Source organism: Oncorhynchus masou, chromosome 28 (assembly GCF_036934945.1).
Source record: "Oncorhynchus masou masou isolate Uvic2021 chromosome 28, UVic_Omas_1.1, whole genome shotgun sequence".
In the NCBI taxonomy this organism is placed as follows: Eukaryota; Metazoa; Chordata; class Actinopteri; order Salmoniformes; family Salmonidae; genus Oncorhynchus; species Oncorhynchus masou.
In genome coordinates, this window is record NC_088239.1 from 47,404,152 (window position 1) to 47,431,293 (window position 27,142).

Below are 27,142 nucleotides of genomic sequence, written 5' to 3' on the forward strand. Positions count from 1 at the left end.
GAGGATGCTGATTCACCAGAGGGGAGCCCAGAGGGAGCAGGAGCAGCGGAAACGATCAAAGTGCCGGGGAGGAATCAAGAAAATGGCAGACCAGATACAAGCCAAGATACGACGAGTGCATCAACTAACGCACTCAGAAGAAGCACCAGGGGAAAAGAGGCTGAAAAGAAAAAAATAAACAACCAAAGCTTCCTCCAGTATGGCCAGAAATGGGGGGGTAACATGTCTGCTACTCCTGATGATATACCTGTTGGGGCAGACCTTGTTGACGGAAGCCCTCTACAGTGGGACCCCGAGGTATCGCCTAAAGAATGGGAACATCTCTTCCCTGAAATGGACGCTTTCCCAGATGGAAGCCCAGTTCGGCCTGAGGAGGGAACAACAGACGAAGAAAGTGGAGGAGAAAGCTCACCGAGGACAACAGGCGGAGAAAGTGGAGGAGAAGCCTTACCAAGAGCAGAAGGAGAAATCGTGCAGAAATCCTGCAAGATGAAAGAAATGGGGATTTCCCCACAATTGACTTTTCAGCCCTTACCTGGTCTCCATAATGAACAATTGAAATTAGGACCACAAAAGAACAGTGACAATGGTAGAGTGAGAACAACTAAGGACAACATGAAAATGGTGCACGCACTCACGATCAAGATAAATGATAAAAACAGGAAGAGAAGAGAGGAACCTGTTGAACAAGATGAAAAGACAGGATTTTTTGACAGGTTTAAGTTTCATGTTCCGCCACAAATTCTAACAGAACCAGGGGAACAAAGGACAGTTTCTGTATGGAAGAAGAAACCTCTACCGGAGGAGCCACTCTGTGGATGGACGCATCATATAACAAAGGGAGAAGCTCTTTGGGACCCCAAAGGATGTGACCTGACATTAACCAAATATGTGGAAGAGTGGGAGTTTATCATGAACAACTCCAGCAGAAGGTGAAGAATTTGTAGTTGAAATAACAAGAACAGGACTGAGAGAAGGAAACAGTTACAAATATGTTAAATTGGGTCCTACACCAGCACCTGAACAAGAACAGCTTGTGACAACCAAAGCAACAACGGTGACAAGATGACATCAACTGCTCTTATCAAGCAGACCACGGTAACCACAAAGACACCTGACACATCAGAACCAAAAGGATTCGTTAATGAGATTTTTTTATTTTTTTTACAAACTCTAATGACCTACCTCAAGACAAGAACATTGCAAAGATGACAGACATAGACATATCAGACTCAGAACCACTCAAGGACACCACACAGGAAGAAGGGGTAAAAAATGAATGGTACAAATGGGCGAAGTATACGGCAAACAAACACAGAATGGACAATTGTATATTGTGTAGTAAATCACCTTTGTCGGATCTCATAATAGTCCCTGAACCAGCATCATTTAAAAACTGTGCAAATTGGAAAAATGATCATTGTACCAAGACAAAGTATTCTATTCCCTTGTGTGACATAGAATGAAGGATTGCTCAGGAGAGCACTAGAGGCAGAACCGTATTGAACGAGACTGGGTTGGGAGACAAGGATTGTGCTGTCTATAACATTAGAATTTAATTAAATGGACCTCAGTTAGAATGAAGTACTGTGGTTAAAGGAAAATATGAATGTTTTTACAGCCAGAACACCGAAGGAATTGATGTAGGAAACACCACTGTAGAATGTGATACTATTTGGGTACTAGAGACTGCAGGGGTGCATCGAAATAAAGATAAAGGGTTGATAACGAATAGAAAAGGGTTGTGTGGTAAAATAACTCAGGTTGTGCCATCTCTTATTATGCTAAAAAAATCAGGACAGAGGTATTGCGGATAGTTTCTGGATGTGTGGAAAAAACAAACTGTTGAATGTACTGCCAGATGGATGGACTGGTCTTTGTGCCTTAGTTAGAGCACTTCAACAGGTTACCATTATTAAGTCACCCCATGATGACTATGTTAACACTCGAGTTAAGAGGGCGTATGAGAAAAACCCTGAGGTATACCTTGATGCAATTGGACAGCCTTGAGGAGTACCTCGGGAGTTCAAGGCCAGAGATGAAATTAAATCTGGATTTTAATCTATATTTTTGTGGATAACACCAAATAAGAACTTAGAGTGGATTAATTATATATACTATAACCAACAGAGATTCATTAACTATACTGACTCGGCTCTAACGGCGCTGGGGGAAGAGGTACAGGCTACCAGTAAAATGTCTTGGCAAAATAGGCAGGCTCTCAATTGGCTTTAGGCAGAGAAGGGTGGAGTTTGTGTTATGTTCAGGGATGATTGTTGCACCTTTATTCCCAATAACACTGCGCCTAATCGAACCTTTGCAATCGCTATGACTAAACTTAAAGGTTTACGAGCAGAGGTTAAGGCAAATGCTGGGTTGGACTCTCATGTTTGGGTTTGGTTGGACTTAGCATTGGGAAAATGGGGAGCTATATTTGCTAGGATGGCCATTATGCTGGGCGGGGGGTTATTGGCTCTGGGTATTGTATTTTGTTGTGTTTTACCCTTGGTGAAATCACTTGTGATCCAGACAACGGTTAAACAGATGTCTGTAAGTAGAGCTGACACTCCGGTGATAGTTAATCCTGTGCAGGGAAGCCCAGGCCACTATACTGATGAAAATGGACAGTTTTGCAATGCGGTTGGTGGACCCCTTGACTGCCCCTTTGGTAATCCAAACTGCCTATATGGAGTGGTCCCTGGAGGTGGTTACGCTTGCCATGGTTTTCGTAAGGATGGTTTACCTGTATATGCTATCATTCCAAATTCATAAGAAAGTCTACTGATACATATCCACAAAAAGGGTCATTTCCGTAGTACGTACAAAAGGTGCTATGTAAGGTTTTAATGTATCTACTTTTGCTCACGGCCTTGTGTTTTTGTATGTTTTGTTGAATGTTTTTGATAGGTATATCAATGAATATATCTGGTTTCTTTTAATTAAAAGTTAGTTTTGCCTTCTAAATCCTAGGTTAATTTCAAAAACATGTAGGTAACAGTGGGATATCCCAGTTACAAGTATCTATGGACCATGTCCTTAATCTTCTAACAGAGGATGGTATCGCTGGTATCACGTTTGTTAGCAAGGTGTCTGAGAGGGAGGATCATGTTGAAAGCTTAAATTTAGAATGATGTTGTGTCAATTTCATTTTGTAACTGCATGGAGGCCTCGTGTTTTCTCATATTCAATTTATTATTATACTCATTGCTTTATTATATATTTTTTTCTTTTTCACATAACTGAGATAACCTTAGGCAAGGCTATGTACCTACATGCTCATGCTTCAACAAAATGTAATGTATTGTTTTTATTGTTTCTATACCGAATTAGATCTTTTACTCTTATGAATTACTAGAGATGTTTGATCTAGTTAGGTTTTCTTTAAATGTTTCTAATTGGATCTTTTACTCCTATCTATGTTATTGTTTGGAGATGTTTGGTCTAGTTGGGTTTTGTAAGTCGTTTATGTTTCAAATAGGATCTGGAGATGTTTGGTACAGGTGATTTGTAAGCTTTACTTTTGTTAATCAACTGTTGGTATTATGCTCCACCCTATATGTCCTTTTAGTTTTTGGTGCTAAATAAGCACCAGAGGAGGGTTTTATGGGAGAATGATGTACATATATGGAGGAACATAATACTGTAACACAAGAGAAAGATACACTTATAGAGTGCATTTGCCATTCTGGTAAAATGCATTGTCTATTGTATAGGACAGGAGACCAGAGGAGGCCATGATAGTATGGGACAGCTGAGCACGCTAAAAACAGAGGAGACAAATAGTCTGCTGACCCTAGATAACACACAAACAGATAACATAGAGGAATGTATAGTGTTTTTAGTATAGCTGGACATGCTAAAAACAGAGGAGACACATAGTCTGCTGACCCTAGATAACACACAAACAGAAGAACGCATTAAGTGCAGGGAAAACAGCACAGGTTCTTGCAAGTGTCATATTTTGAAATGATTAGCCACGACACTATCAAAAGGCAAAAGGCCTCTTGGGGGGTGGGGGCTGGGATTAAAATTAAAATAAATGTAAAAAATATATAGGACAAAACACAAATCACAAGAGAGACAACACAACACTACATAAAGAGAGACCTAAGACCACAACATAGCATGGCACCAACACATGACAACACAGCAAAGTAGCACAAAATGACAACAACATGGTAGCAACACAACATGGCATCAACACAACATGGTAGCAGCACAAAACAGGGTACAGTCATTATTGGGCACAGACAACAGCACAAAGGGCAAGAAGGTAGAGACAACAATATATCACGCAAAGGAGTCACAACTGTCAGTCAGAGTGTCCATGATTGAGTCTTTGAATGAAGAGATTGAGATAAAACTGTCCAGTTTGAGTGTTTGTTGTAGCTCGTTCCAGTCGTTAGCTGCAACAAACTGTGTGCTTTGGGGTCCTATAACAGAATGTGACTGGCAGAATGGGTGTTGTATGTGAAGGATAACGGCTACAGGATATATCTCAGATGAGTGGGAGTGAGACCTAAGAGGGTTTTATAAATAAGCATCAACCAGTGGGTCTATACAGAGATGACCAGTTTAAATGAAATCAAATTTTATTAATCACATGCGCCGAATACAACAGTAAACTGCTTACTTACGAGCCCCTAACCAACAATGAAAATAAATAAAAGTAACAAGTATTAAAGAGCAGCAGTAAAATAACAAGAGACTATATACACGGGGGGTACTGGTACAGAGTCAATGTGGAGACTATATACAGGGGGGTACTGGTACAGAGTCAATGTCCGGGGCACCTGTTAGTTGAGGTAATATAGTTGAAGTCAGAAGTTTACATTCCACTTAGCCAAATACATTTAAACTCAGTTTTTCACAATTCCTGACATTTAATCCTTGTAAATATTCACTGTCTTAGGACAGTTAGGATCACCACTTTATTGTAAGAATGTGAAATGTCAGAATAATACTACAGAGAATGAATTCAGCTTCTATTTATTTCATCACATTCACTGTGGGTCAGAAGTTTACATACACTAAATTAGTATTTGGTAGTTTTGCCTATAAACTGTTTAATTAACTTGGGTAAAATGTTTTGGGTAGCCTTCCACAAGCTTCCCACAATAAGTTGGGTGAATTTTGGCCCATTCCTCCTGACAGAGCTGGAGTAACTGAGTCTGGTTTGTAGGCCTCCTTGCTCGCACACACTTTTTTTCGCCCACAAATTTTCTATAGGGTTGAGGTCAGGGCTTTGTGATGGCCACTCCAATACCTTGATTTGTTGTCCTTAAAACCTCTTAGGGATCCCTTCACCCCCAATTCTGTTACCGTGATTGATTTGACAACATCCAGTGAAATTGCAGCGCGCCAAAATGTAGTGCGCCAATACAAACATAAGTAAATCCTATTTCAACCAACCAGGTGCGACACAAAAATCAGATATAACGATATATTTTACGTCTTACCTTTGAAGATCTTCTTATGAGGGCACGCCAAAATGTCCCAGAAACATCACAAATTGTCCTTTTGTTCAATAAATGTCTTTTTATATCCCCAAAATGTCCATTTATTTGGCCCGTTTGATTGAGAAATACACCGGTTTCAACTCGCCCAACATGCCTACAAAGTATCTAATAAGTTACCTGTAAGCTTGGTCCAAACATTTCAAACAACTTTCCTAATCCAACTTTAGGTACCCTAGAATTTAAATAATCAATCAAATTCAAGACGGGATAAACTGTGTTCAATCCCGGACGAAAACAAAGTGATGGCCACGTTCTAGGTCGCACGCAACAAAACACCTGGAATGACACATGGAAACAACAGGACTACTTCTTCATTTCTCAAAGGAAAAACATCAACCAATTTCTAAAGACTGATGACATCTAGTGGGAGCCATAGGAACTGCAACCAGGTCCCTCATAAATAGTGTTTCCCATAGAAAACAAATTGAAAACACAGTGAGCTCAATTTTTCTTTTCCTGGATGTTTTGTCCTCGGGGTCTTGCCTGCCATTTCAGTTCTGTTACACTTATAGATATAATTTTAACAGTTTTTAATTAAAATGTTTTCTATATAAATCTGAGTAACAGGCAGTTTACTTTGGGCACGCTTTTCATCCGGGCGTCAAAATACTGCCCCCTAGCCTTAAGAAGTTTTAACTTCTTGGATATAGGGGGCGCTATTTTAATTTTTGGATGAAAAACGTTCCCGTTTTAAACAAGATATTTTGTCACAAAAAGATGCTCGACGATGCATATAATTGACAGCTTTGGAAAGCTGGACATCTTTCGAGCTGAAGATTGAGGCCAGCTTTTGTATGCCAGTGTAAACTCCTTAACAGTTTTAGTGGGTGAAAACACAGCAAGAAAACACTTAGGCCACTATGTAATAGTCGTCTATTTTATTGAAGTATTGGTGGTGGTTGAACAACAACAACATCTTGTTTTACTAAAGGAAAAAAACAGAATACGCATAACCCATATTTCATATTCATGCAGTGATTGAACAACTGCATTTCCACCCCCCCACACCCCCCACCCCACCTCTAAAGGCATAGTATCGTGGCAGGACACCTGTCAGGTCAGTCAGTCACTAACTGCTGCAGATGTGCTCAATAGTGCTTGAGCATATGATACTCCCAAAAGCATGGTGAAACACATAGGTGCGTCGCAAGCTCAACACATGTACTTTGTCAACTTCCTCTGCTTCCTTCTCCTGGTGCCAGACAGGCAGACTTTGCAGTGCCTCCATGTGCGACTACCTTGAGTAGCAGTTTGAGAGACTTTGCAGGGAAAATGCGGTGCAGTGAGGTGTAGGGGATTGTCTGCAGCAGGACAGCTCCTAGTGAATGGGTGCCGAGGGGTGTGGTGCTCCTCCAGCAGCTCTCTCATGAGGTTCTCTATGTACTTTTGGTAGGTAATTACTTTACCTATGGGGGAGAGGGAGTGGGGAGGATGAGGAAAGTTAGAGGATGATGAGGCAGTAGGTAGGTGGGTGAGATATTGTCCCTATAATTGCATAATGGAACTGTATGTCATTTGCATGTGAACTGTATGTCCAATTACAAAAAATACCTTGTTCAGTAATTATCTCACCTGTTAGTTAGCTGTGAACTATGTGGCCATTGAGGGCAGCAGTGTGGATCAGATGGAAAAATATCTTCAGATACCACTTGGTCGTTTTCCGAGTGCATTCCACAAAGCTGTTGTCATCATGTCCGCTTTATCCACTGTCCCCATTGTGAGGTTATAGTCAGTCACACAGTCTGGTTTGATCTTTCTCTGCTGTACCAATTGTCCACATACAAAGTGTGTCAATTGCAGAGATGAGGAGCCAGCATGGACATCACCACAGACCCGGACACCCCAAGCCCCTCATAATGTTGGATGTCAGTGGTGGACCCTGTGTAGACTATATCGTCCAGGACAAATCCTGTCTTCACGCCGCACATGACAAAGAACTTGACCCCAACCCTGTGCCTTTTGGAGGGAATATATTGAGGGACCGCCTGCCTACCCTTCCATAACATCAGGAACTCATCAATGCATAGGTCCTTGTATGGCACAAAGTCCCGACCAAATGCTGATGTCAGGCTGATAAACACATTTCCTATTTTGTGTAAGTAGTGGGTCATTTAAGTTGGCAGTAGCATTGTTGACGAAATGAAGGCATCGCAGCAGAACTAGGAAGCGGTCTTGGGAAAAGAGGGTGGCAAAGAAGGGAGTTGCAAACATAGGATCTGTGTTCCAGTATTCTCTTAGGGAGTTCTTCTTTACTATTCCCATGAGAAGTACTGTCACGAGGAAGGTATACAGTACATTTCACTAATTGTGGTTTTCACCCATTTAGCGAGTTTCCACCTCACTCCTGACTCTCTCTTCTCCTGTAGCTCCAAGGAATAGCGATCGGTCTCCTCTACTATGTCTCCCACCAGCTCCTCTGCCATTAACAGCTCGATGCACTCTGCCTCAGAGGGAAATGGCAAGGGGCTTTGCACTCCAGACTGGGACTCATCAAAGCAAACAGCAGGGCCAGGAGGAGAGAAATTGCTGGAGGCCTTCCAGCTACCACAGACCTCCTGTACTTCATCCACTGTCGGTCTGCCTCCATCACCACCAGCATCATCAAAAGGTACCTGGGACTTTGTCAGTGTACAAGAGGTCCTCAGATTCAGGGTTCTCAAGGGCTACAAGGTTGGGGGGCAGCTCATCACTGTCACTGTCAGAATCTAATTCCTGACTTTCAAACTCGTTTATAAAACTCTCCAGATTTTCCGCATTTGTGAGTTGTCTCCGTTTGAAAGACATTTCTAATGCTACGGCTTAGCACACAAGCTACATACATAAACAACAACACTGAATGGCTCAGAGTGGGAGTGAGAGGTTACGTGCATTGACAGCTATCTTAATCTAAACAGAAAAGCTGTTGTATACTGTTCTTATTTTTCAGAGTAAATAACTCACGGACAATAGAGAAGCTTTGACCAAGTTTAATTATTCCCAAAGGTTCTGTGCAGCTGTAATTCAGACAACCCAACATTTCTCACCATCACAGTTATATACAATGCGAGACTAGTCACATTCTGTTATAGGACCCCAAAGCACACAGTTTGTTGCAGCTAACGACTGGTACGAGCTACAACAAACACTCAAACTGGACAGTTTTATCTCAATCTCTTCATTCAAAGACTCAATCATGGACACTCTGACTGACAGTTGTGACTCCTTTGCGTGATGTATTGTTGTGTCTACCTTCTTGCCCTTTGTGCTGTTGTCTGTGCCCAATAATGATTGTACCCTGTTTTGTGCTGCTACCATGTTGTGTTGATGCCATGTTGTGTTGCTACCATGTTGTTGTGCTACCTTGCTGTGTTGTCATGTGTTGGTCCCATGCTATGTTGTGGTCTTAGGTCTCTCTTTATGTAGTGTTGTGTTGTCTCTCTTGTGATTTGTGCTTTGTCCTATATATTTTTTACTTTAATTTTAATCCCAGCCCCCACCCCCACAAGAGGCCTTTTGCCTTTTGATAGGCCGTCATTGTAAATAAGAATTTGTTATTAACAGATTTGCCTAGTTAAATAAAAAAATTGAAATAAAAAAATTAAATCACACACTCACAAACTGAAAACAACGTGTGCACAATTAATTGGTTAGAGAGAGATGGCGCCGTCAGATAGGGAAGCTCTGCTTCTAACTCTTAAGCTTACAAGCATTTACACCTGCAATAACATCTGCTCAACGTGTATGTGACAAATACAATTTGATTTGAAAGACAAAATTGATCCACTCGAAGGTGCACATTGCTAGTAGTCTTGCAAATTAAATCAATTTATTATCAATAGTTTCAAATACAGATAATATTTTTGAGAATGCAAACATTTATTCAAATGGATTAAAACACCAACTTGGATTGAGTAAATACAAAATCATCCATAATCCAATAGTAAAGAAATCCAGTACATGATTAACACTGCCAATGAGATCATGATTTGACTGTGAAACCACTGATGATGAGCATAAAATACATAGCCTCGCTACTGTTATTTTATTGTTGCTCCTTAATTATTTGTTATATTTCTTTATTTTTTTTTCTTAACTGCATTGTTTGTTAAGGGCTTGTGGGTAAGCATTTCACTGTATTCTGCACATGCGACAAATACATTCTGATTTGATTTTTAAAAGGTTATCATGATCATTACACAAAAATGAAAAGTAGGCTATATAATTCAACACTAAGAAACTACAAACATGAAATATTATGACATCAGTAAATATTATGACATTGAGAAATTAACTTTGGCACCCAGTATAGTATACAGTATTGAATGAAACAAAATCAAAAGTCAATTTACAGTTTACTGTGAAGAACCTATAGTTGTTTTAGCAGGCTTATATCTCATGCATCTTGCACATAAGTTACTGTATCGTTTTTGAAAAGCCATAGGCTACCTTGTGGAAGCACAAACAAAAAAAGTATAGTAATTATGCAGCAGTAAAAAGGTCAAATTGTCATTCACCTAAGGTTCAACAAGAAATGATTCACCTTATGATTATACTGAATTCATGATATTCATTTGCTGAATATAAAAGTATGACTTTATCCCTTTCCTAACATGTCTCCATAGAGGTTGTGTTACTGGATGGCTGCAAGGATGTCGTTGTACTCTGGGGTGTCTGGGTCCATGTACTTCTTATCGGACACCCAGGACTTCAGCCTCGCCTGCTGATTCTGGTCGATGATCCCCTCTTTACTATGGTGATTCAGCATCTGATTGAAGCCAGCTTTATAGTAGAACACCGTTCCTTCAGGAGATAAATCAATGGATCCCAGGGCAAGTTTATTGGGCTTTCCTAGAATAAAAACACAAACAAATTAATATTAAAACATTCTGTGAAAATTAGAAAAATCTAGTGAAGAATTTCCCATATAAGAAGGACAGACTTAAGGGATAATGCCCGGGAAGCCGGTGTTTGGAGGGAGGATACATTGGCATGGGTGTTGTTTAGACCGGCAAACCGTTCTAAATGTTCCATTGCAATACTGGCTGGCAACATTCTTATCCCTTGCTTGCTAGCTAACCAACTAATGCTAAGTTACAGTCACTTCAAAAAGTGCAGCCAGAATAACAGCAAAGTAGCCGCATTTGCATTTGTTTAAGCTGTTTTCTAGTGACATTAATTTGGATACATCCATAACAATGAGATAATGAGGCACGATTTCGCCTGGCATAGAATATGTGCTCACTCGTCAGGACACTGTTGTTCAGAGGAGCTAGCCAACAACACAGCTAACACAATCACTTCAAACTGAAGCTGGAATGATTGCAAACTAGCTGCACTTCATTTCGTTTCACTTTTTTAAATTGACATGTCATTGTATACATCCATAAAAAAAGATGCTGATTCATTATTTCGACTGGCTGAGAAACACTGCCTGCCTGTCTGTCTCGTCCCAACTCCTGACACGTTCATTACCATGGGACAGCTGGAGATTTGAATATTGAAACAACGTTGCAAATGTGGGAGAGACAGACAGCAAGGCTTATACAAATCTTCGCTCGGCTAAAAGAAATGTGAGATAATGTCTGGATGCTTTTATAGTGGAGATCAAGCCGGGGCGGCAGGGTAGCCTAGTGGTTAGAGCGTTGGACTAGTAATCGAAAGGTTGCAAATCCCCGAGCTGACAAGGTACAAATCTGTCTGAACAGTCAGTTAACCCACTGTTCTTAGTCCGTCATTGAGAATAAGAATTTGTTCTTAACTGACTTGCCTAGTAAAATAAAGGTAAAAAAAAAGAAATGGCCTGGCTGATGAGACAGTGGATTGCACAGTCAGATGTTACAGAGTAAATAGGCACTTTAACATCATAGATATCTCCGGTGGTAACTTGTGGAATAGACATCGGCTGAAATGTGGTTTTAATCAATTAGCATTTTACCTTTATTTTACTAGGCATTTCAGGTAAGAACTAATTCTTATTTTCAATGACAGCCTAGGAACAGTAGGTTAACTGCCTGACAGATTTGTACCTTGTCAGCTCAGAGATTTGAACTTTCGGTTACTAGTCCAACGCTCTAACCACTAGGCTACCCATCCGCCCCAGCATTCATGATTAGACCCACCCATTGTATAAAGGACAATAATCACCTGCTTTGTCTCTGAGCTGGTCGGAAGCAATAGGATGAGCCATGATGAAAGATAACTTCAGTGATTTCTCCACATCTCCGCTTGCAAGTGTATCCGCCAGCAGCTTCCTATGAGTTGGAAGGCCATGCACAGTGTCGTTAGGAGATTGAGAGCATTACGAATAGGGAAGCAGCATAGATAGTAAGTATTAAATTCCGTAAACACCACAAGAATGGAACTTTTTACATTGTAGCTAAATTAAAGGGCTGAAAGGTCTAAGAAGAAGAGGACCAGGCAGAAACCTTGCTTCAATTATATCAAATTAAGTTAGTTTCTGTGTTTTTATTTCAGCCTCGGTTGTGTATCACAGGGAGAAAGGGAAGGGATGGATTGCATCTATATTAATAGATAATTCACCTGCAGATGACAGATGTCTTACTCCTTCCAGTGGTTAGAGCATTCCTGTGATGCTGTTTGAGAACCCGCATTGTGAGCAGGTTCCCTCCATTCTGATCTGATTCAATGCTGTTTATCATATCATAAAGCTTTGGATTCTTCTGTTGAAGATTTTTCATCTGAGATTTTTGGTCTCTCGCCAGCTTCAGGGAATTCTTTGGTGGGATATGGTCTGCCTCTACAATGCCTCTTTCCCCCATGTTGTCAGAGAAAAGTTTGGTGTTTTTGACGCTGATGAGGGAATAGAAGAGAAAGGGTTGTACTATGGAAGTACAATTCAAGTAAACACATCTATTTACACAATTTGTATGTCAATGCTTTATGAATTATTATATACATTTCTGGACTTAATAATATATTCAAGTGTAAAAACAATGCAGGGTCATTATAATAACATTGGTAGATTTGAACAATGCCCATATAAAAATGTAAAAAATTATTATGCTAAAATACCTTTTGTAAGGACCAACTAATCCAAGGTGGTACGTAAAGGCTATGTCATACTCATTTATCCCTGAGGAACTATAAGGACAATTCTTCATGGGCCTGATATCCTGTTCATATTCCCCATCATTCGTCCGTTTTCTATTCCTGGCCCCTCCAACTATAGCATATTTTCCATGATTTTTCTCGAGTGCATCATAGGCCTTCTGGGTTTTAACCATTTCACTATAAGCCTGAAGGCTTCCTTTAATCTATGGGAAGACATAACAGGTATCAATAACTCCAATTACTCCACAACCAAGGTTAAAGATGCAATATGTTATATTCATTTATTTTATTCATACAGTTGGTATCTACCAATCATCTTAATTTCCTAGTGTTCTTTCGTCGGATTTGATGAAAATGACATATTTCAGAAAGTTACTTAGTTTAAGAACTATTTAAACTATACGTAGACATGAGTAGGCGTACAGTACCTGGTCTTTAACATTGTTTCGTAGATTCACAGCTTGACTCGTGATCTCATCCTCAGACCTGTTAGATGTTGCCTGTGCTAGGGCATGGTACAGGCAGTTCTTGTTCTCTGAGCGCACAGGGATTACTTTGCCATCTTGGATGATGTCAAAGTGACCACTGTATGGACTTTCCACTCCTTGGATTCTGTCTTTTGCTTTAGAGAGGATTCCTTTCTCACTGAAAGAGGAGAAATAAAGAGCACCATTGGTTCTCATTAATGTAGTTAATGTAGTTAATGGAGAGATCCTAATTTTGGGAGATTTGCAGTATTGTTGATGAAGGTCTACCAAACAGTTTAGGACAAATACCTGTGTATTTTCTCAGGCTCTTTGGTCAGCCGTAGAGTGATTTGGCCGGCTGAGCTGTTTGTTCCCGGGTAGGACTCCTCTGAGAGCGTTTTCCCATCTTGATCCACCACGTTGAACTGGATGCCTTTACCATGGAGCAGGTCACTGTTTGTGAGGACATAAATGTCCAGGGCCGAGGCTGGTCGATTAACATCACCAATCTTCTCTGCATAGTCCAGAAGTTCTTTTGTTTCAGTCTCTGACAGAGCTTTCCCAGTCTTCTGACTGGCTGACTTCATATCATGTTTATGCTGCCGGTCCTGGAAAAAGGCCTCAGTTTTGTGTCTGCCAAGTACATTGTCAAAAACTTTTCCAGTAACTCTATTGAGCTTCTTCTTGAATGTTCCCGTCACAAAAGAGGACATATGACCAGCACAAGCATCTATGAACGCTTCGGAGACACTTTCCGAAATGGAGCTTAGCAACTCATCCTTCAGGCGAATCACATCTGGTAAGTCATGTCTGCCATCTTGGTCATACTGCTCCACATACCTTTGCTGCTCTTCAATTTCTTTTTTTAATTCGAGGACAAATATGTAATTGATAACATGTTCTGTAGGAATAGACTGAATCATTTGGACTAAGGTTGTGGTGTGTTTAGCTATTGCTACACTTATTTTGACTTCTTCTGCATTAGAATGTGTTCCACTTTTTGCCACAAGGTCCGTTGCATTATTGCACACCTCAGAGAGTCTGCTGATAACATCACTGACTTGGGATGTGGTGGCATCAGTCATGAGGCCAGGAATAAGTTCTTTTGTCATAACTTGAACTAAGTCTTTTGTTTGTTGTTCAAGCTTTGAGTCAATCTTATAGTTGCTGCGATTCTGCAAAGCTCCTTTAGGTACTGCAGAGCTAATGTATTCAGTGAGACTAAGATTTAGTTCGGCATTCTTTTTGACTGTTGAATTGACCATGTCTTTGAAAGCTTTTTCTAAAATTGTTTTAAAGATGGCCCCAATTCCAGCATCAATGGCATAGTTAATTCCTGTGATTACACCCTGCATCCCTACCTCCTGAAATGCATACTTGGTTGCGTGTTTTAGAGCCATCTTCATGTTTGTAGGGGATGCCAGTTTCTTCGTTGCAGTCTTAATTGTTTCTTTGGAGATAGACTTTGCTGCTCCCTGTGCGGACTTGAAAACATATTTTCCTGTGCCAATGATATCCTTTGCAACAGATGAGAGTTTCATAGTACCATTGAGGACTTTATATGCTGTGATGGCAACTTTTTTAATGGCGCTGAACCCTGCGGAGAGCAGAGACATCCCAATGCTGATGCTTTTGGAGATGGCCCATTGCGCCCAATCGAATGTGCCCGATATCATGCCAGATATCCCTTCAATCATGTCAGAGACTCCTTCAGAGATGAGATTTAAGCCAATCTGGGTTGCAGAGCCAAACGACAGGGAACAAACCAGAACTCCAAGGATGACCTGACACATACCGATGAAGAAACAGATCAAAGCGTCAAAGCAGAACTCTGGCTTCTTTTTCACCTCAAACACAATGCTCAGGCCATTGTCATACAAGGCCGTGAGTTCATTTCCTGTGATGTAGTCTTGATTTTCTGAGAGGCTGTACACTGAGGATACCTCTGTTATGGCTGTGCCTTCACCCTCAAGCTCTGTAAGTTTATTTACTGCAAGGTCAATGTTAAGTATCCAAGCTTTGTGAATGCTCATCCTGGAATCTATTTGCTTTAGAAAGTTGCATTCTCCTTCATGATGTGGTTCAAAGTTGCCTCTTGTGGCAATCTGAAAAGAAACCATGGTATTTGTGGTTTCTGACAAGTAAACATCCACAGATGTCTTTGCTCTTTCCAGTAATTTCCGTGCCTCTGTTTTGTAGCCATCTTTTCCCATGTTGATGGTGATGAAAGCTTGGTTGTACATTGCCACGGCACTGTAAAAAGGGTCACATTCTTCAACATCTTTCCAGTAGGACTTTGCTTCATAGTCGAACTTACTTTTGTTGCGGAGGTGCAAGTCTGTTCTGCCGGTAGCCTGCTTAATGTGGTCATAGAAGTTTGGACTTTTTCCATTCAGCAGCATGTTGCCTTTATTTATGATATGCTCAAGAAGGTCTGCTTTAAGAACACTGATATCTTCGTGCTGACGGATGTGCTCCTCGTGAAGGGTAAGCCACAACGCCCATGTTTCTTTCAAAGCATTGAGTGCAGGCTGGTAATCAAACTTAGGGCCTTTTTCTTTAAAACACTCAGGGACATCATTCGGCCCCATTCCTGACAGGTCATCTCTCTCCTGTTTTGTGAAGTTGCCATGAAACTTGTCAAGAAATTCACAAAACGTGCCAAACAGGTCCTCTTTAATTTTTATTTCCAGAAGCTCATCTGTCTCCATATCTTTGATGCGTTGGACTTCGTACTCCTCTCTCAATTGTCTCATGATCTCCACAGGCTGGCCCTGGTATGCTGGGGCAAGGTTATCCCCACAGAGGATCATCTGTGCCATGCCCGGGTTTCCCTTCCGACCAGTTCTTCCAAACACCTGTTTCTCCACTCTACGACTGCCAGGGTAATGTGTCAGGAGGACGAAGAGGCCACCACGTATGTTGACATCCTGATCAACCTTGATATCAGTCCCACGACCTCCTAGGTTTGTGGCTATGATGACATGTCCCCCTCTGAATTTGGTTCTCTCAATGTTGTGTTTCTCACTGATTGTGTATAATGTGATGGGGGGATGTGGATTCTCACCCTCTATTTTCTTCAGAAGCTCGTTTGCGGTCTTGACATCTTCACATACAACCAAGACAACCTGACCACTTTCTGCCACCCTCGTTGCTGTCTTATAGAGGATCTCCATCCACTGTGCTTGCCCACTGACCTGAATTGCTGGAAGCTCAACAACCTTCTTGTGGCGGTGAGCTGGAATTGTGTAGCTGTCTGTTTCGTAATGCCTTGCAAGGAAATCTTTGTCGGCATCACCCCCTAATGTCCCAGACACACCAAATATCCCATTCCCTTTGAGGTACTTTTGAAAGTAATGGAAGTTTGAAAGGTAATTAGTCACATTGGACAAAGGAGTGGTTGCCAGCTGGTGTTTCATCTCCAGAAACTGCTGCAGGCCGTCCCCCAGCGTTTGTTCTTCTCCAACACTCCACTGGCCTGGAAGTCCACTGGGATGATAGCATGGTAGAGATGCTTGTCTCCGACAGCTTCCAACGTCTGATCAATCATGTACTCTCTGCCTTGTGTCATCATGATGGCTTTCAGGGCGTTTTCCACAAAGACTGGTAACCGATTCTCAAGGTACTTCTCAAGGAAAGAGGGGATCACAAGAAACTCTGAGTTTGACTGAGAGTTGCCAGAATATTTGATTTTAGACTTCAGCTCAGAGACTGTTGCCTTAATGAGTTTGTCTTCAGGTATGATCTCGCTGGCTCGTCCATTCTCGAGGAGAAGCATTTTGATTTCCAGGATATCAGGGTTGTTGTGCAACTTTTTCTCCTCAACCAGCACGGCTTTATTGTTTGTCACAGAGTAACAGTCAATGGCCACATCATTCTCCAGTGCTTTCTCCATGATGGTGAGCAGATCACACTGTTGAGTAATTCCAACTTTGGCCATGAATGTATCAACAGTTCTCCTGTTCTCCGTTGTATCGTCTTTCTCTGTGTTCTCGAGAGCATGCATGAACATAACAAAATCTTCATCTGAATAGATACCCAACTCCACTCCGGCTTCCAAAATGTGAAATTCAGAGAATTCTTTAGATGTCGCTGGACCGATAACAGCTAACTTAGCAGCCTTGTGAAAATGCTGGATTCCAGTTGCCCACTCAATCTCTCCAGTATCTTCCATCTCAATTGGCTGACACATAGATACCATGGCCCATATGCTAGCAAGGACTTGTCCGAGGTGCCTCAGGCCACTTGCCTCGTGGGATAGAAATGTCACCTGAACTCCATTGTCCAAGGTCATGTAGTCCACTTCATCCACAATCACCATGTCGAACCTCCTCTCCCCACGTGTGGTGTCCTTCTCGAATTCCTGCCTCAAAGCGTCTGCTGCAAAGCTGCCAACGGTTCCGTAAACTAATTGTTTCCTGTAAGCCTCCTGTAGCATACTATCCCTGCTTTCAGGGGAGCTTCCCTGTATCTGTGGTGGTGGCACAACAGAGGATGTGACACCAAACATGTCATACAGTTTCTTCCACTCCTCTTGGTCTCGGCGAGCAAGGACTGGAGAACTGGTCACCACGTCAACCTTAGTGCCACGGATGGCCTGGATGGTGGCAAACATAGCCAAGATGCAAGATTTTCCTTCACCTGTGCCGATTTCCAGAAGGATACCTTTTTTCCCTGTTAACTTTGGTAGAAGGAGCATGAGCAGTGATGCCAACTGAGTGAGTCGGGGAAAGTAGCCTTCTATTTTCTCAGCAGTGAGCAGTGATTCCAGCGGAGTGATGCTAGGAAAGTAGCCTTCTATGTTCTTACCGTTTTGAGTGTAAATGGTTGAGCAGTCTTGCACAGCAATAGACATCCTTATTAGGACCTCCTTGAGAACAGCAAGGTCAGGGTTAGTAAAATCCAGTGACTTGATCATCTGCTTTGCTTCCTCTATCTTTACCTGATCCAAGTCCTCCTTTGCATGTTTTGGAAGTTCCTCTGTCATATATCCTAGAATTTCCTTCATTATGGACAATATTTTCTCTGGGTACTTTTCATTTTGCATTTCATTCACAATGGTGTCGGCATCCTTGTCCCCTTCTGCCTCAGCATACCATTGTAGAGAGTTGACAGGGTCTTTATCTTTCAGGGCAGAGAGAGTAGAGAGAAGATCCAGCTTGTTTGTCCTCACAGTATGAAGGATTGAGGTTGCTAACTCTTGGTTTATGCCTGAAACACCTCGCAAAAAGAGCAGAATTTCTGAAGGTGTCCAGATCATGTTGAAGAGAATTTGACTAAGGAGACCCTTATTTTTCTCTGACACCTCTGTGAACACATCAAGAATGCTCAGAACAAGTTGTTGAGCCACTGTGGGATTTGTGCTGTACAGCTGTTCAAGAAGACGGATGAGAAAGTCATACTTCTGGTCCCAGTCAAGTAGTTGGTCCTCTTTACTGTCTGTGTCCGAGCCGTTTGTCAACGTTAGCTCTGTCACAGCCGTGAGGATGCTAAACTGCTCAGTGAGCGATTGCTCTCCTTGGCTGATAGCACGATCTATGGTCAACTGACACCAGATCGACAGTTGAGGCTCTCCAAAGTATTTAAGGGTTAGTTCATTCTGAAGATTTTTCATTCGGTTTTCAAGTTTGTCCTCCTGCATGCCTTTGTCTTCAGAAATCTCGTATTTCTTCAGAAGATCTTCAAACTTATTTTTCAAGTCCCCTGGCTGGAATGAAATGGTCCCAACACAAAAAAAGTGCAAAGAAAAGGAATATGTTAGTACAGATGCACTAAAAGATGTATGTGTCATACTAGAAACACTTTTTCTATTAGTGGTGGTTCCATGTAAATTGGCAACTGTATGTAAATATGAAGAAACTGTATTTTCAGAAATATATAATATGTTTATCATTAAGTTAACACAACATTTATGTGAAACACAAAATCATTCATGCAAAAATAAAACCTATTCTACAACCATTTTTGAAATATCTCTTACCTCATCCCTTCTGATTGCTGCAGCGTCATCTTCTATCATCTGGTGTAGTACCTGTGTACGCTGGTGATGGCGCTGTTGTCCTTTTAGTCTCAGCTTCTGTCTTAGCTTTTCTCGTCCCTTTGACACCTTCTTACCCGAAAGTTCGCTCTCCCTTTCGATTTCTTGCTGGATCGCCCTCTCCCTCTCCAGTTGCTCCTGGCGCCTCCTCTCCTCCTGCTGTTGTCTTCGTTGCTCCTCCTGTCTTCGCCGCTCCATCTCCTCCTGCTGTTGTCTTCGTTGCTCCTCCTGTCTTCGCCGCTCCATCTCCTCCTGCTGTCGTCTTCGTTGCTCCTCCTGTCTTCGCCGCTCCATCTCCTCCTGCTGCTGACGGATACGGTCTTCCTCTTGCTTCCCTGATGGATGAAAACAACTGACACCATATTCCCTTTGTAATGCACAGCGTTTGGCCATGAGACCATGTGGACAAATAAGGTGGCATTTGAGACGTAGTAGCCAACAGCCAATGTTATTCAAACAAAAATACCGATCAATAAGAAATATAGCAGCCCTGAGCCAATACTGCTATTTGCTGAACCAATACTATATTATTTTTATACTGTAAGCAATAGTCTTTACATTAGATGGCTCAGTTGCAAGTACTAGTTGCTGATATACGATGTATTGAGGGTATATGGTTTATTTCCAAAAGGAACATTTTGAACACGATAATGTAGCTCAGCAGATTTGTAAGAATTTACTTACCATAGTTTGGACATGTTGGACTATTAGACTCTGTGTCGCACAACAGCTGAATGAGTGAACGGCCACTGGTTTCTATAATAGTGAATGTTTGCCTTCCGTCCTGCTTGTGACTGTTGAACTCATATGAGAAGGAGTTGCTACTGCGATTGTCATATCTTAACTTTAGGTAGCAATGGATCCTCCTAGAGTTGAGTTTTCTTTGTACACTACCCATTCCATGCACCGTGCCACTGCCACCTCCCTGGAAAACAGAAAATCATTACCAGATATTGTCACGACTTCCGCCGAAGTTGGCTCTCCTGCCTGTTCGGGCGGTGCTCGGCGGTCGTCGTCACCGTCCTACTAGCCACTACCTTTTTTCGTTTGTCTGTTGGTTTTGTCTTATTAGTTCCACCTGTGTGTATTTTAGTTTAATTAGCGTCCTTATATTTAGTAGGTTGTCCCGCCCTTGTTTTGTGCAGGATTGTTTTTGTATTCCTGTTATTTGGTGGGGTTCATGTGTTTTATTCTCCTGACTATTTTGGTCCTGCGTTGGATTATTCACCCTGTGTGTTGGGTTGACCGTTGTTTTTGTGCGCCGGAGAATAAACTGTCTAATCACTGAAACCTGCCCTCTGTGCCTGATTCCACCCACCTTGGTAAATTGTGACAGAATCCCGCACCACAATGGAATCAGCAGGAGCAGCCGCGTCTCCTCTCCCGTCGATGGAAGAGAGGGTCCTCCATCACACCAGCGTGCTTCACCGGATTGGTTCGGCCATGGACCAAATGATGGAGAGGATGGATCGATGGGAGAGGAGTGGCTTTCCCACCTCATCTCCAGCACCCCTTCTTCAGCACCTCCTGTTCCTGCGACCACTTCTGTCTCCGGGGCTCTTCGGCTGACGCTCCCACGGGAGTATGACGGAACGGCGGCTGGGTGCCAGGGTTTCCTTCTTCAACTGGAACTATACCTGGCTACCGTGCGTCCTGCTCCCTCCGGAGAGGAGAGCGTGAGCGCCCTCATCTCCTGCTTGACTGGGCGAGCCCTCGAGTGGGCCAACGCAGTGTGGAATGGTCTGGACTCGGTGAGAGATAATTACCCAGAGTTCCCCCGCCGATTCCGAGCTGTGTTTGACCATCCACCAGATGGTCGGGCGGCGGGTGAACGGCTGTTCCACCTGCGTCAGGAGACGAGGAGCGTACAGGATTTTGCTCTGGAGTTCAGGATCTTGGCCGCAGGAGCAGGGTGGAACGACAGGGCCTTGATCGATCATTTCAAATGCAGTCTCAGGGAGGACGTCCGCAGGGAGCTGGCATGTCGGGACGCCACATTCACACTGGATGAACTCATTGACTTGTCTATCCGTCTCGACAACCTGCTGGCTGCCCGCGGGTGTTCGGATCAGGCCCTGTCATTTCTACTTCCCAGCCCTCCTGCCCCTATCCCTATGGAATTAGGAGGGGCTGCTTCGAGGGGGACCGGAGGAGGAGTGTCCTCCTGCACCAGTTGTGGTTGACGAGGGCACACATCCGACCAGTGCTGGAGGAACTCGTCTGGGAGTCGGGAGGGCAGGCGGAGCTCTGCTCGATCACTCCAGGTGAGTAAGCACCAGACTCACCCAGAGCTTCCTGTCGGCCGTGTGTATGTGTTGACTTCTTTCCCTGGGTTTTTTCCCTCTCTACAGCATAAGGCGCTAGTCGATTCAGGCGCAGCTGGGAATTTCATGGATCGTGGGCTTGCGTTAAGGCTAGGGATTCCCCTGGTGTCGTTAGACTTACCTTTCCCCGTGCACTCCTTAGATAGCCAACCATTAGGGTCAGGAGTAATTAGGGAGGCTACGGTGCCGCTGGACATTGTAACGCAGGGGGATCATAAGGAGCAGATTAGTCTGTTCCTTATACATTCACCTGCGTTTCCAGTGGTGTTGGGGGTTCCCTGGTTAGCTCAACACAACCCAGTGATTTCCTGGCGACAGGGGGCTCTAAAGGGGTGGTCAGAGGAGTGTTCAGGTAGGTGTATAGGAGTTGCCGTTGGTGTGACTACGGTGCAGAGTCCAGACCAAGTTTCCACCGTGCGCATTCCCTCTGAATATGCCGATTTGGCTATCGCCTTCAGTAAAAAGAGGGCGACCCAATTACCACCCCATCGTCGAGAGGACTGCGCGATAAACCTTCTGGAGAAATGTGAGTTTTTCAAACAGTCCATTTCCTTCCTGGGGTATAGTATTTCCACCTCCGGGGTGGTGATGGAGATGACCGCGTTACAGCCGTGCGTAATTGGCCGACTCCGACCACGGTGAAAGAAGTGCAGCGGTTTATAAGGTTTGCAAATTACTCCCGGAGGTTTATCCGGGGTTTTGGTCAGGTGGCTGCTCCCATCACCTCACTGCTGAAGGGAGGACCGGTGCGCTTGCGTTGGTCAGCAGAGGCGGGCAGAGCTTTCAGTCGTTTGAAAGAGCTGTTCACCAATGCGCCCGTGTTGGCGCATCCGGACCCCTCTTTAGCGTTCATAGTGGAGATGGATGCGTCCGAGGCTGGGGTCGGAACCGTGCTGTCCCAGCGCTCGGACATAACACCCAAGCTCCGCCCGCGTGCTTTCTTTTTGAGCAAGCTCAGCCCAGCGGAGCGAAACTATGATGTGGGGGACTGGGAGTTGTTAGCTGTAGTCAAGGCTCTGAAGGAGTGGAGACATTGGCTTGAGGGGGCTAAACACCCTTTTCTCATCTGGACTGACCATCGTAATCTCGAGTATATCCGGGCAGCGAGGAGACTAAATCCACGTCAGGCTAGATGGGCCATGTTTTTTACCGGGTTTCGGTTTACCATCTCATACCGGCCAGGCTCCCAAAATACCAAAGCCGACGCGCTGTCCCACCTCTATGATACCGAGGAGCGGTCCGTTGAGCCAACTCCCATCATTTCACCGTCATGTCTCGTGGCACCGGTGGTATGGGAGGTGGACGCGGAGATAGAGGAGGCCTCACGGTCAGAGCCAGCCCCCCCTAACTGTCCAGTGGGGACTCAGTACGTGCTGAGGGGGGTCCGGGACAAGCTGATCCGGGGGGCTCATACTCTCCCCTCCTCGGGTCATCCTGGCATCGAGAGGACAGTGCGGAGTCTGAGAGGGAGATACTGGTGGCCCACGCTGGCTAAAGACGTGAGATTTTATGTCTCCTCCTGCTCAGTGTGTGCTCAGAGCAAGGCTCCTCGGCACCTGCCTAGAGGGAAATTACAACCCCTCCCCGTTCCACAACGGCCGTGGACACACTTATCGGTGGACTTTCTTACCGACCTTCCCCCGTCCCAGGGAAGTACTACGATCCTGGTTGTTGTGGATCAGTTTTCTAAGTCCTGTCGTCTCATCCCGTTGCCCGGACTCCCTACGGCCCTGCAGACTGCGGAGGCCTTGTTTACCCATGTCTTCCGGCACTATGGGGTGCCTGAGGAAATTGTTTCTGATCGGGGTCCCCAATTCATGTTCAGAGTGTGGAGGGCATTTATGGAGAGACTGGGGGTCTCGGTCAGCTTAACCTCAGGTTTTCACCCCGAGAGTAATGGGCAGGTGGAGCGCGTAAACCAGGATGTGGGCAGGTTTCTGCGGTCCTATTGCCGGGACCGGCCTGGTGAGTGGGCAAGGTATGTTCCCTGGGCTGAACTAGCTCAGAACTCCCTACGTCACTCCTCAACTAACTTGTCCCCTTTTGAGTGTGTGTTAGGTTACCAGCCGGTCCTGGCCCCATGGCATCAAAGCCAGACCGAGGCTCCTGCGGTGGAGGAATGGGTACAGCGCTCCAAGGACACCTGGAAAGCCGTTCAGGACTCACTACGGTTAGCGGGAGAACGGCAGAAGAGGAGCGCTGACCAGCACCGCAGTGAGGCCCCCGTGTTTGCACCGGGGGACAGGGTCTGGCTCTCGAACCGAAACCTGCCCCTCCACCTGCCCTGCCAGAAGCTGGGGCCGCAGTGTGTGGGGCCGTTCAAAGTCCAGAGGAGAATAAACGAGGTGTGTTACAGGTTACAACTTCCAAGGTATTACCGTATTAACCCCTAGTTTCATGTGTCTCTCCTCAGGCCGGTGGTGGCTGGTCCCCTGCAAGAAGGTGAGGTGCCTGAGGTCCCTCCGCCCCCTCTGGACATCGAGGGGTCCCCGGCGTACACAGTTCAGGGTATTCTGGATTCGAGACGCCAGGTGGGGGGCCTACAGTACCTCGTGGACTGGGAGGGGTACGGTCCAGAGGAGAGATGCTGGGTTCCGGTGGGGGACGTTTTGGACCCTTCTCTCCTGAGAGATTTCCACCGCCTCCACCCGGATCGCCCAGCACCTCGTCCTCCGGATCGTCCTCGAGGCCTGTACTGTCACGACTTCCCCGAAGTTGGCTCTCCTGCCTGTTCGGGCGGTGCTCGGCGGTCATCGTCACCATTCTACTAGCCACTACCGATCCCTTTTTTGTTTGTCTGTTGGTTTTGTCTTATTAGTTTCACCTGTGTGTATTTTAGTTTAATTAGCGTCCTTATATTTAGTAGGTTGTCCCGCCCTTGTTTTGTGCGGGATTGTTTTTGTATTCCTGTTATTTGGTGGGGTTCATGTGTTTTATTCTCCAGACTATTTTGGTCCTACGTTGGATTATTCACCCTGTGTGTTGGGTTGACCGTCGTTTTTGTGCTCCGGAGAATAAACTGTCTAATCACTGAAACCTGCTCTCTGCGCGTGATTCCACCCACCTTGGTAAATCGTGACAGATATACATTTTAAATGTATAAATGTGTAAAGATTAATCTTCAGCGATCCAACTTAATGCTCAACAATTTTTGAGATTTGATCTCAAAATAAAATGTCCTGGTCTGATATTACACTGGTTTTCATTTTGACACAGGGACAATATTGATAAGCGCTCTGCCAACATCCACTTTCAGGTAGTCCACAATACTTAAAGGTAGTCTATACTCATCAAAATGGCATTATCATACACAATGGGCGGACATTATTAATTTTAACAACATCAACAGAATTCAACTTTAACAACATTATTCGTTCAGCTCTTCATAATGTTTAGCTTCCTTTGTGGCATGACAGCATTGGGAAGAGACATTAATCTAGGTTTATAAATATCATGATCAGGTATTTCACAGAGCACCTTACACTCAGAAAATTTACATTACTGCCGTTATGAATTACCTTGCCATATTTAAATTCTATTGATTTTGTTCTCTGTAAGAAAGTTTCCCATTCGCAACAGAAGTGTCACAACATTACATTACATTTTTAACTATCATGATTTTACAGTGACTCAGATACTTACGTCTCCGACAAGTTCGTAGTGCCATGTGTAAGGGGTTTGGTTCCTTATAGACACCGAGGCCCCCATTATTCAGAATCTGTTGGGAAAAAACAGCCTTATACACCAGTCTTACACCGAATAATTTAAAATGTAATGTGTTCATTTATCTGCTGGACCTTTTCTCAAGTTATCATACTAGCAGAGAATGAGGTAACACTTTAAAATACACAATGCAGACCTTTTACTATTCCTACTTATTCATTGTTTATTCATTCCTATTAATACAAGTTGTATTTAGTTATTCATAATTTACCGTGGTTATCGACGGGATTATTTTGAAAAGTACAACAATTCTCTTATAGAAAACGTGAACTATCCAACTTGTGTAGCTCCCCGCAGTCTCCGCAAGCATCACTTTTGGGGCATAAACATGTCAAACAAAAAGTAGCAATAAATGTTTTCTTGAAAATGTTGTTTTTAGATAACTATGATGTGTAATAATGATATACAGTATATCTAATAGCATGATATTTAATATTGTTAATAGTTGTTAACATTTGAACAAAAATGAGAAGTATGTGTATTGGCCTACTTGATAACTTGTGGTGAAGTCAGCATTAGTGGGACATCAGATGTAGTGGGACATTTGTGTTTGAGGGTGCTGTACTATAGTAACTTTGCATGCCAATCACAACAAATATTATTGGGTTGGTTCTGCTTGTGTCCTGTGCATAAAACATTTTTGGTGTCAGCGTTACCTCACTTTAGCTTGTGTGGTCAGGTTTCTTAGATCAGGTGACCCGTTGAAAACACAAAAACCTGCCATACTATGATACCTTGCGCTAGAATGATAAGTTTGTCATTCTGTCAATTATTATCATTGAACAATCTAGCTTTTGGTGTTAAAATGAATAATGATTTGAAACATAATAACCAGTCATGTAAACAGCTTTTATATTTTATGAAAATGAGATTTATATTACTGTCCCACTTCCCGTGAATGGAGTTTGAGTAGTGGAACAGGTGCCTTTTTTAACTATGCACAAAATAAACCTTTAATCATTTAAAATGTAAATTCCTTCATTAGATATTCTAAAGTACATTGGAATATGTTGTTGTAGTTGTTCATAATATCTCCAAATCTAGTCTAACTGCTAAATAGGCCAAGCACATAAACCGCATAGGATGAGTGGAAGGAATTAAAGGGAAATAAAAAGAGGAGGGAAAGAAAGGAAGGACTGGTTGTCACGACTCCTACCGAAGGAGGCTCCCCTTCCTGTTCGGGTGGTGCTCAGCGGTCATCGTCACCGGCCTACTAGCTGCCACTGATCTTTTCCTCCCCCTCCTTGTCTGTTTATTAGGTACACCTGTTGTTAATTAGGTTTATTAGTTGGGCTTTATTAGCCAGCCGGCCCGCCTGCTGGGTGTGCGGGATTGTTTTATGTGTACTCATTGTACACGCCTGTAAGTCACGGTTGTTCGTGTACGTGAGTTGTTTTTGGGACTGTTTAGTTCCCCTGTGTTTTGGGGCATTTGTTTTGAGTGGCGTCTGTTTTCACCTGGTTGGTGAATGAAGAAGTAGCGCTACTCTGAACTCTCTGTCTCCTGCATCCGAATCCTTCCTCCACTACACCCCGGGCATTACAATGGGGAAATGTATTAGCACCGTAATAATTCGATATTAGGCTAAATTGATTATTGCAGTAAGCAGATCATGCAATAGTCATGTACGCCTAAACACCTTACTCTGTTTATCTTAATCAGGGTAAGGTCAAAATCAAGTAAGCTTGAATTAAACACCTGGTTTTCTGAGTAATCTTTCTAATTTTTAGGACATGTAAACTAGTGATGCGCGGGTTGCCTCATAACCCGTAGATGAGTTTAAGGTCATTAGATATTGTGTGGATGAAGCACGGGTGCGTGGCGGGCGGGTTGGATAAGGACAAAACAATAGGCTACCTAAAAATAAAATCCATAAATGTATAATTCTTGTACAATTTATTTATAGGCGATCGGGTTACACACAATACCCCATAATAACATAACAAAAACAGGTTTTTAGAAATGTATTTTCTCTTTGTCATTGTGTGTGTGTGTAGATTGATGAAGAAAATAAATATTTAA

General features: G+C 43.4%; 1 protein-coding gene across 1 annotated transcript; it reads right to left on the minus strand.

The window, feature by feature from the left end:
* Window positions 1-9,303: 9,303 nt before the first annotated feature.
* Window positions 9,304-24,151, minus strand: LOC135517002 (uncharacterized). The gene is made up of 9 exons (XM_064941045.1): window positions 23,947-24,151; window positions 19,017-19,408; window positions 16,591-18,743; window positions 13,346-16,525; window positions 12,998-13,214; window positions 12,531-12,772; window positions 12,039-12,308; window positions 11,643-11,749; window positions 9,304-10,346 (listed from the first exon to the last, which is right to left on the minus strand). Exons 1-9 carry the CDS (start codon window positions 24,149-24,151, stop codon window positions 10,129-10,131), a joined length of 6,984 nt encoding a protein of 2,327 aa, XP_064797117.1. The 3' UTR covers window positions 9,304-10,128.
* Between the last annotated feature and the right edge of the window lie 2,991 nt (window positions 24,152-27,142).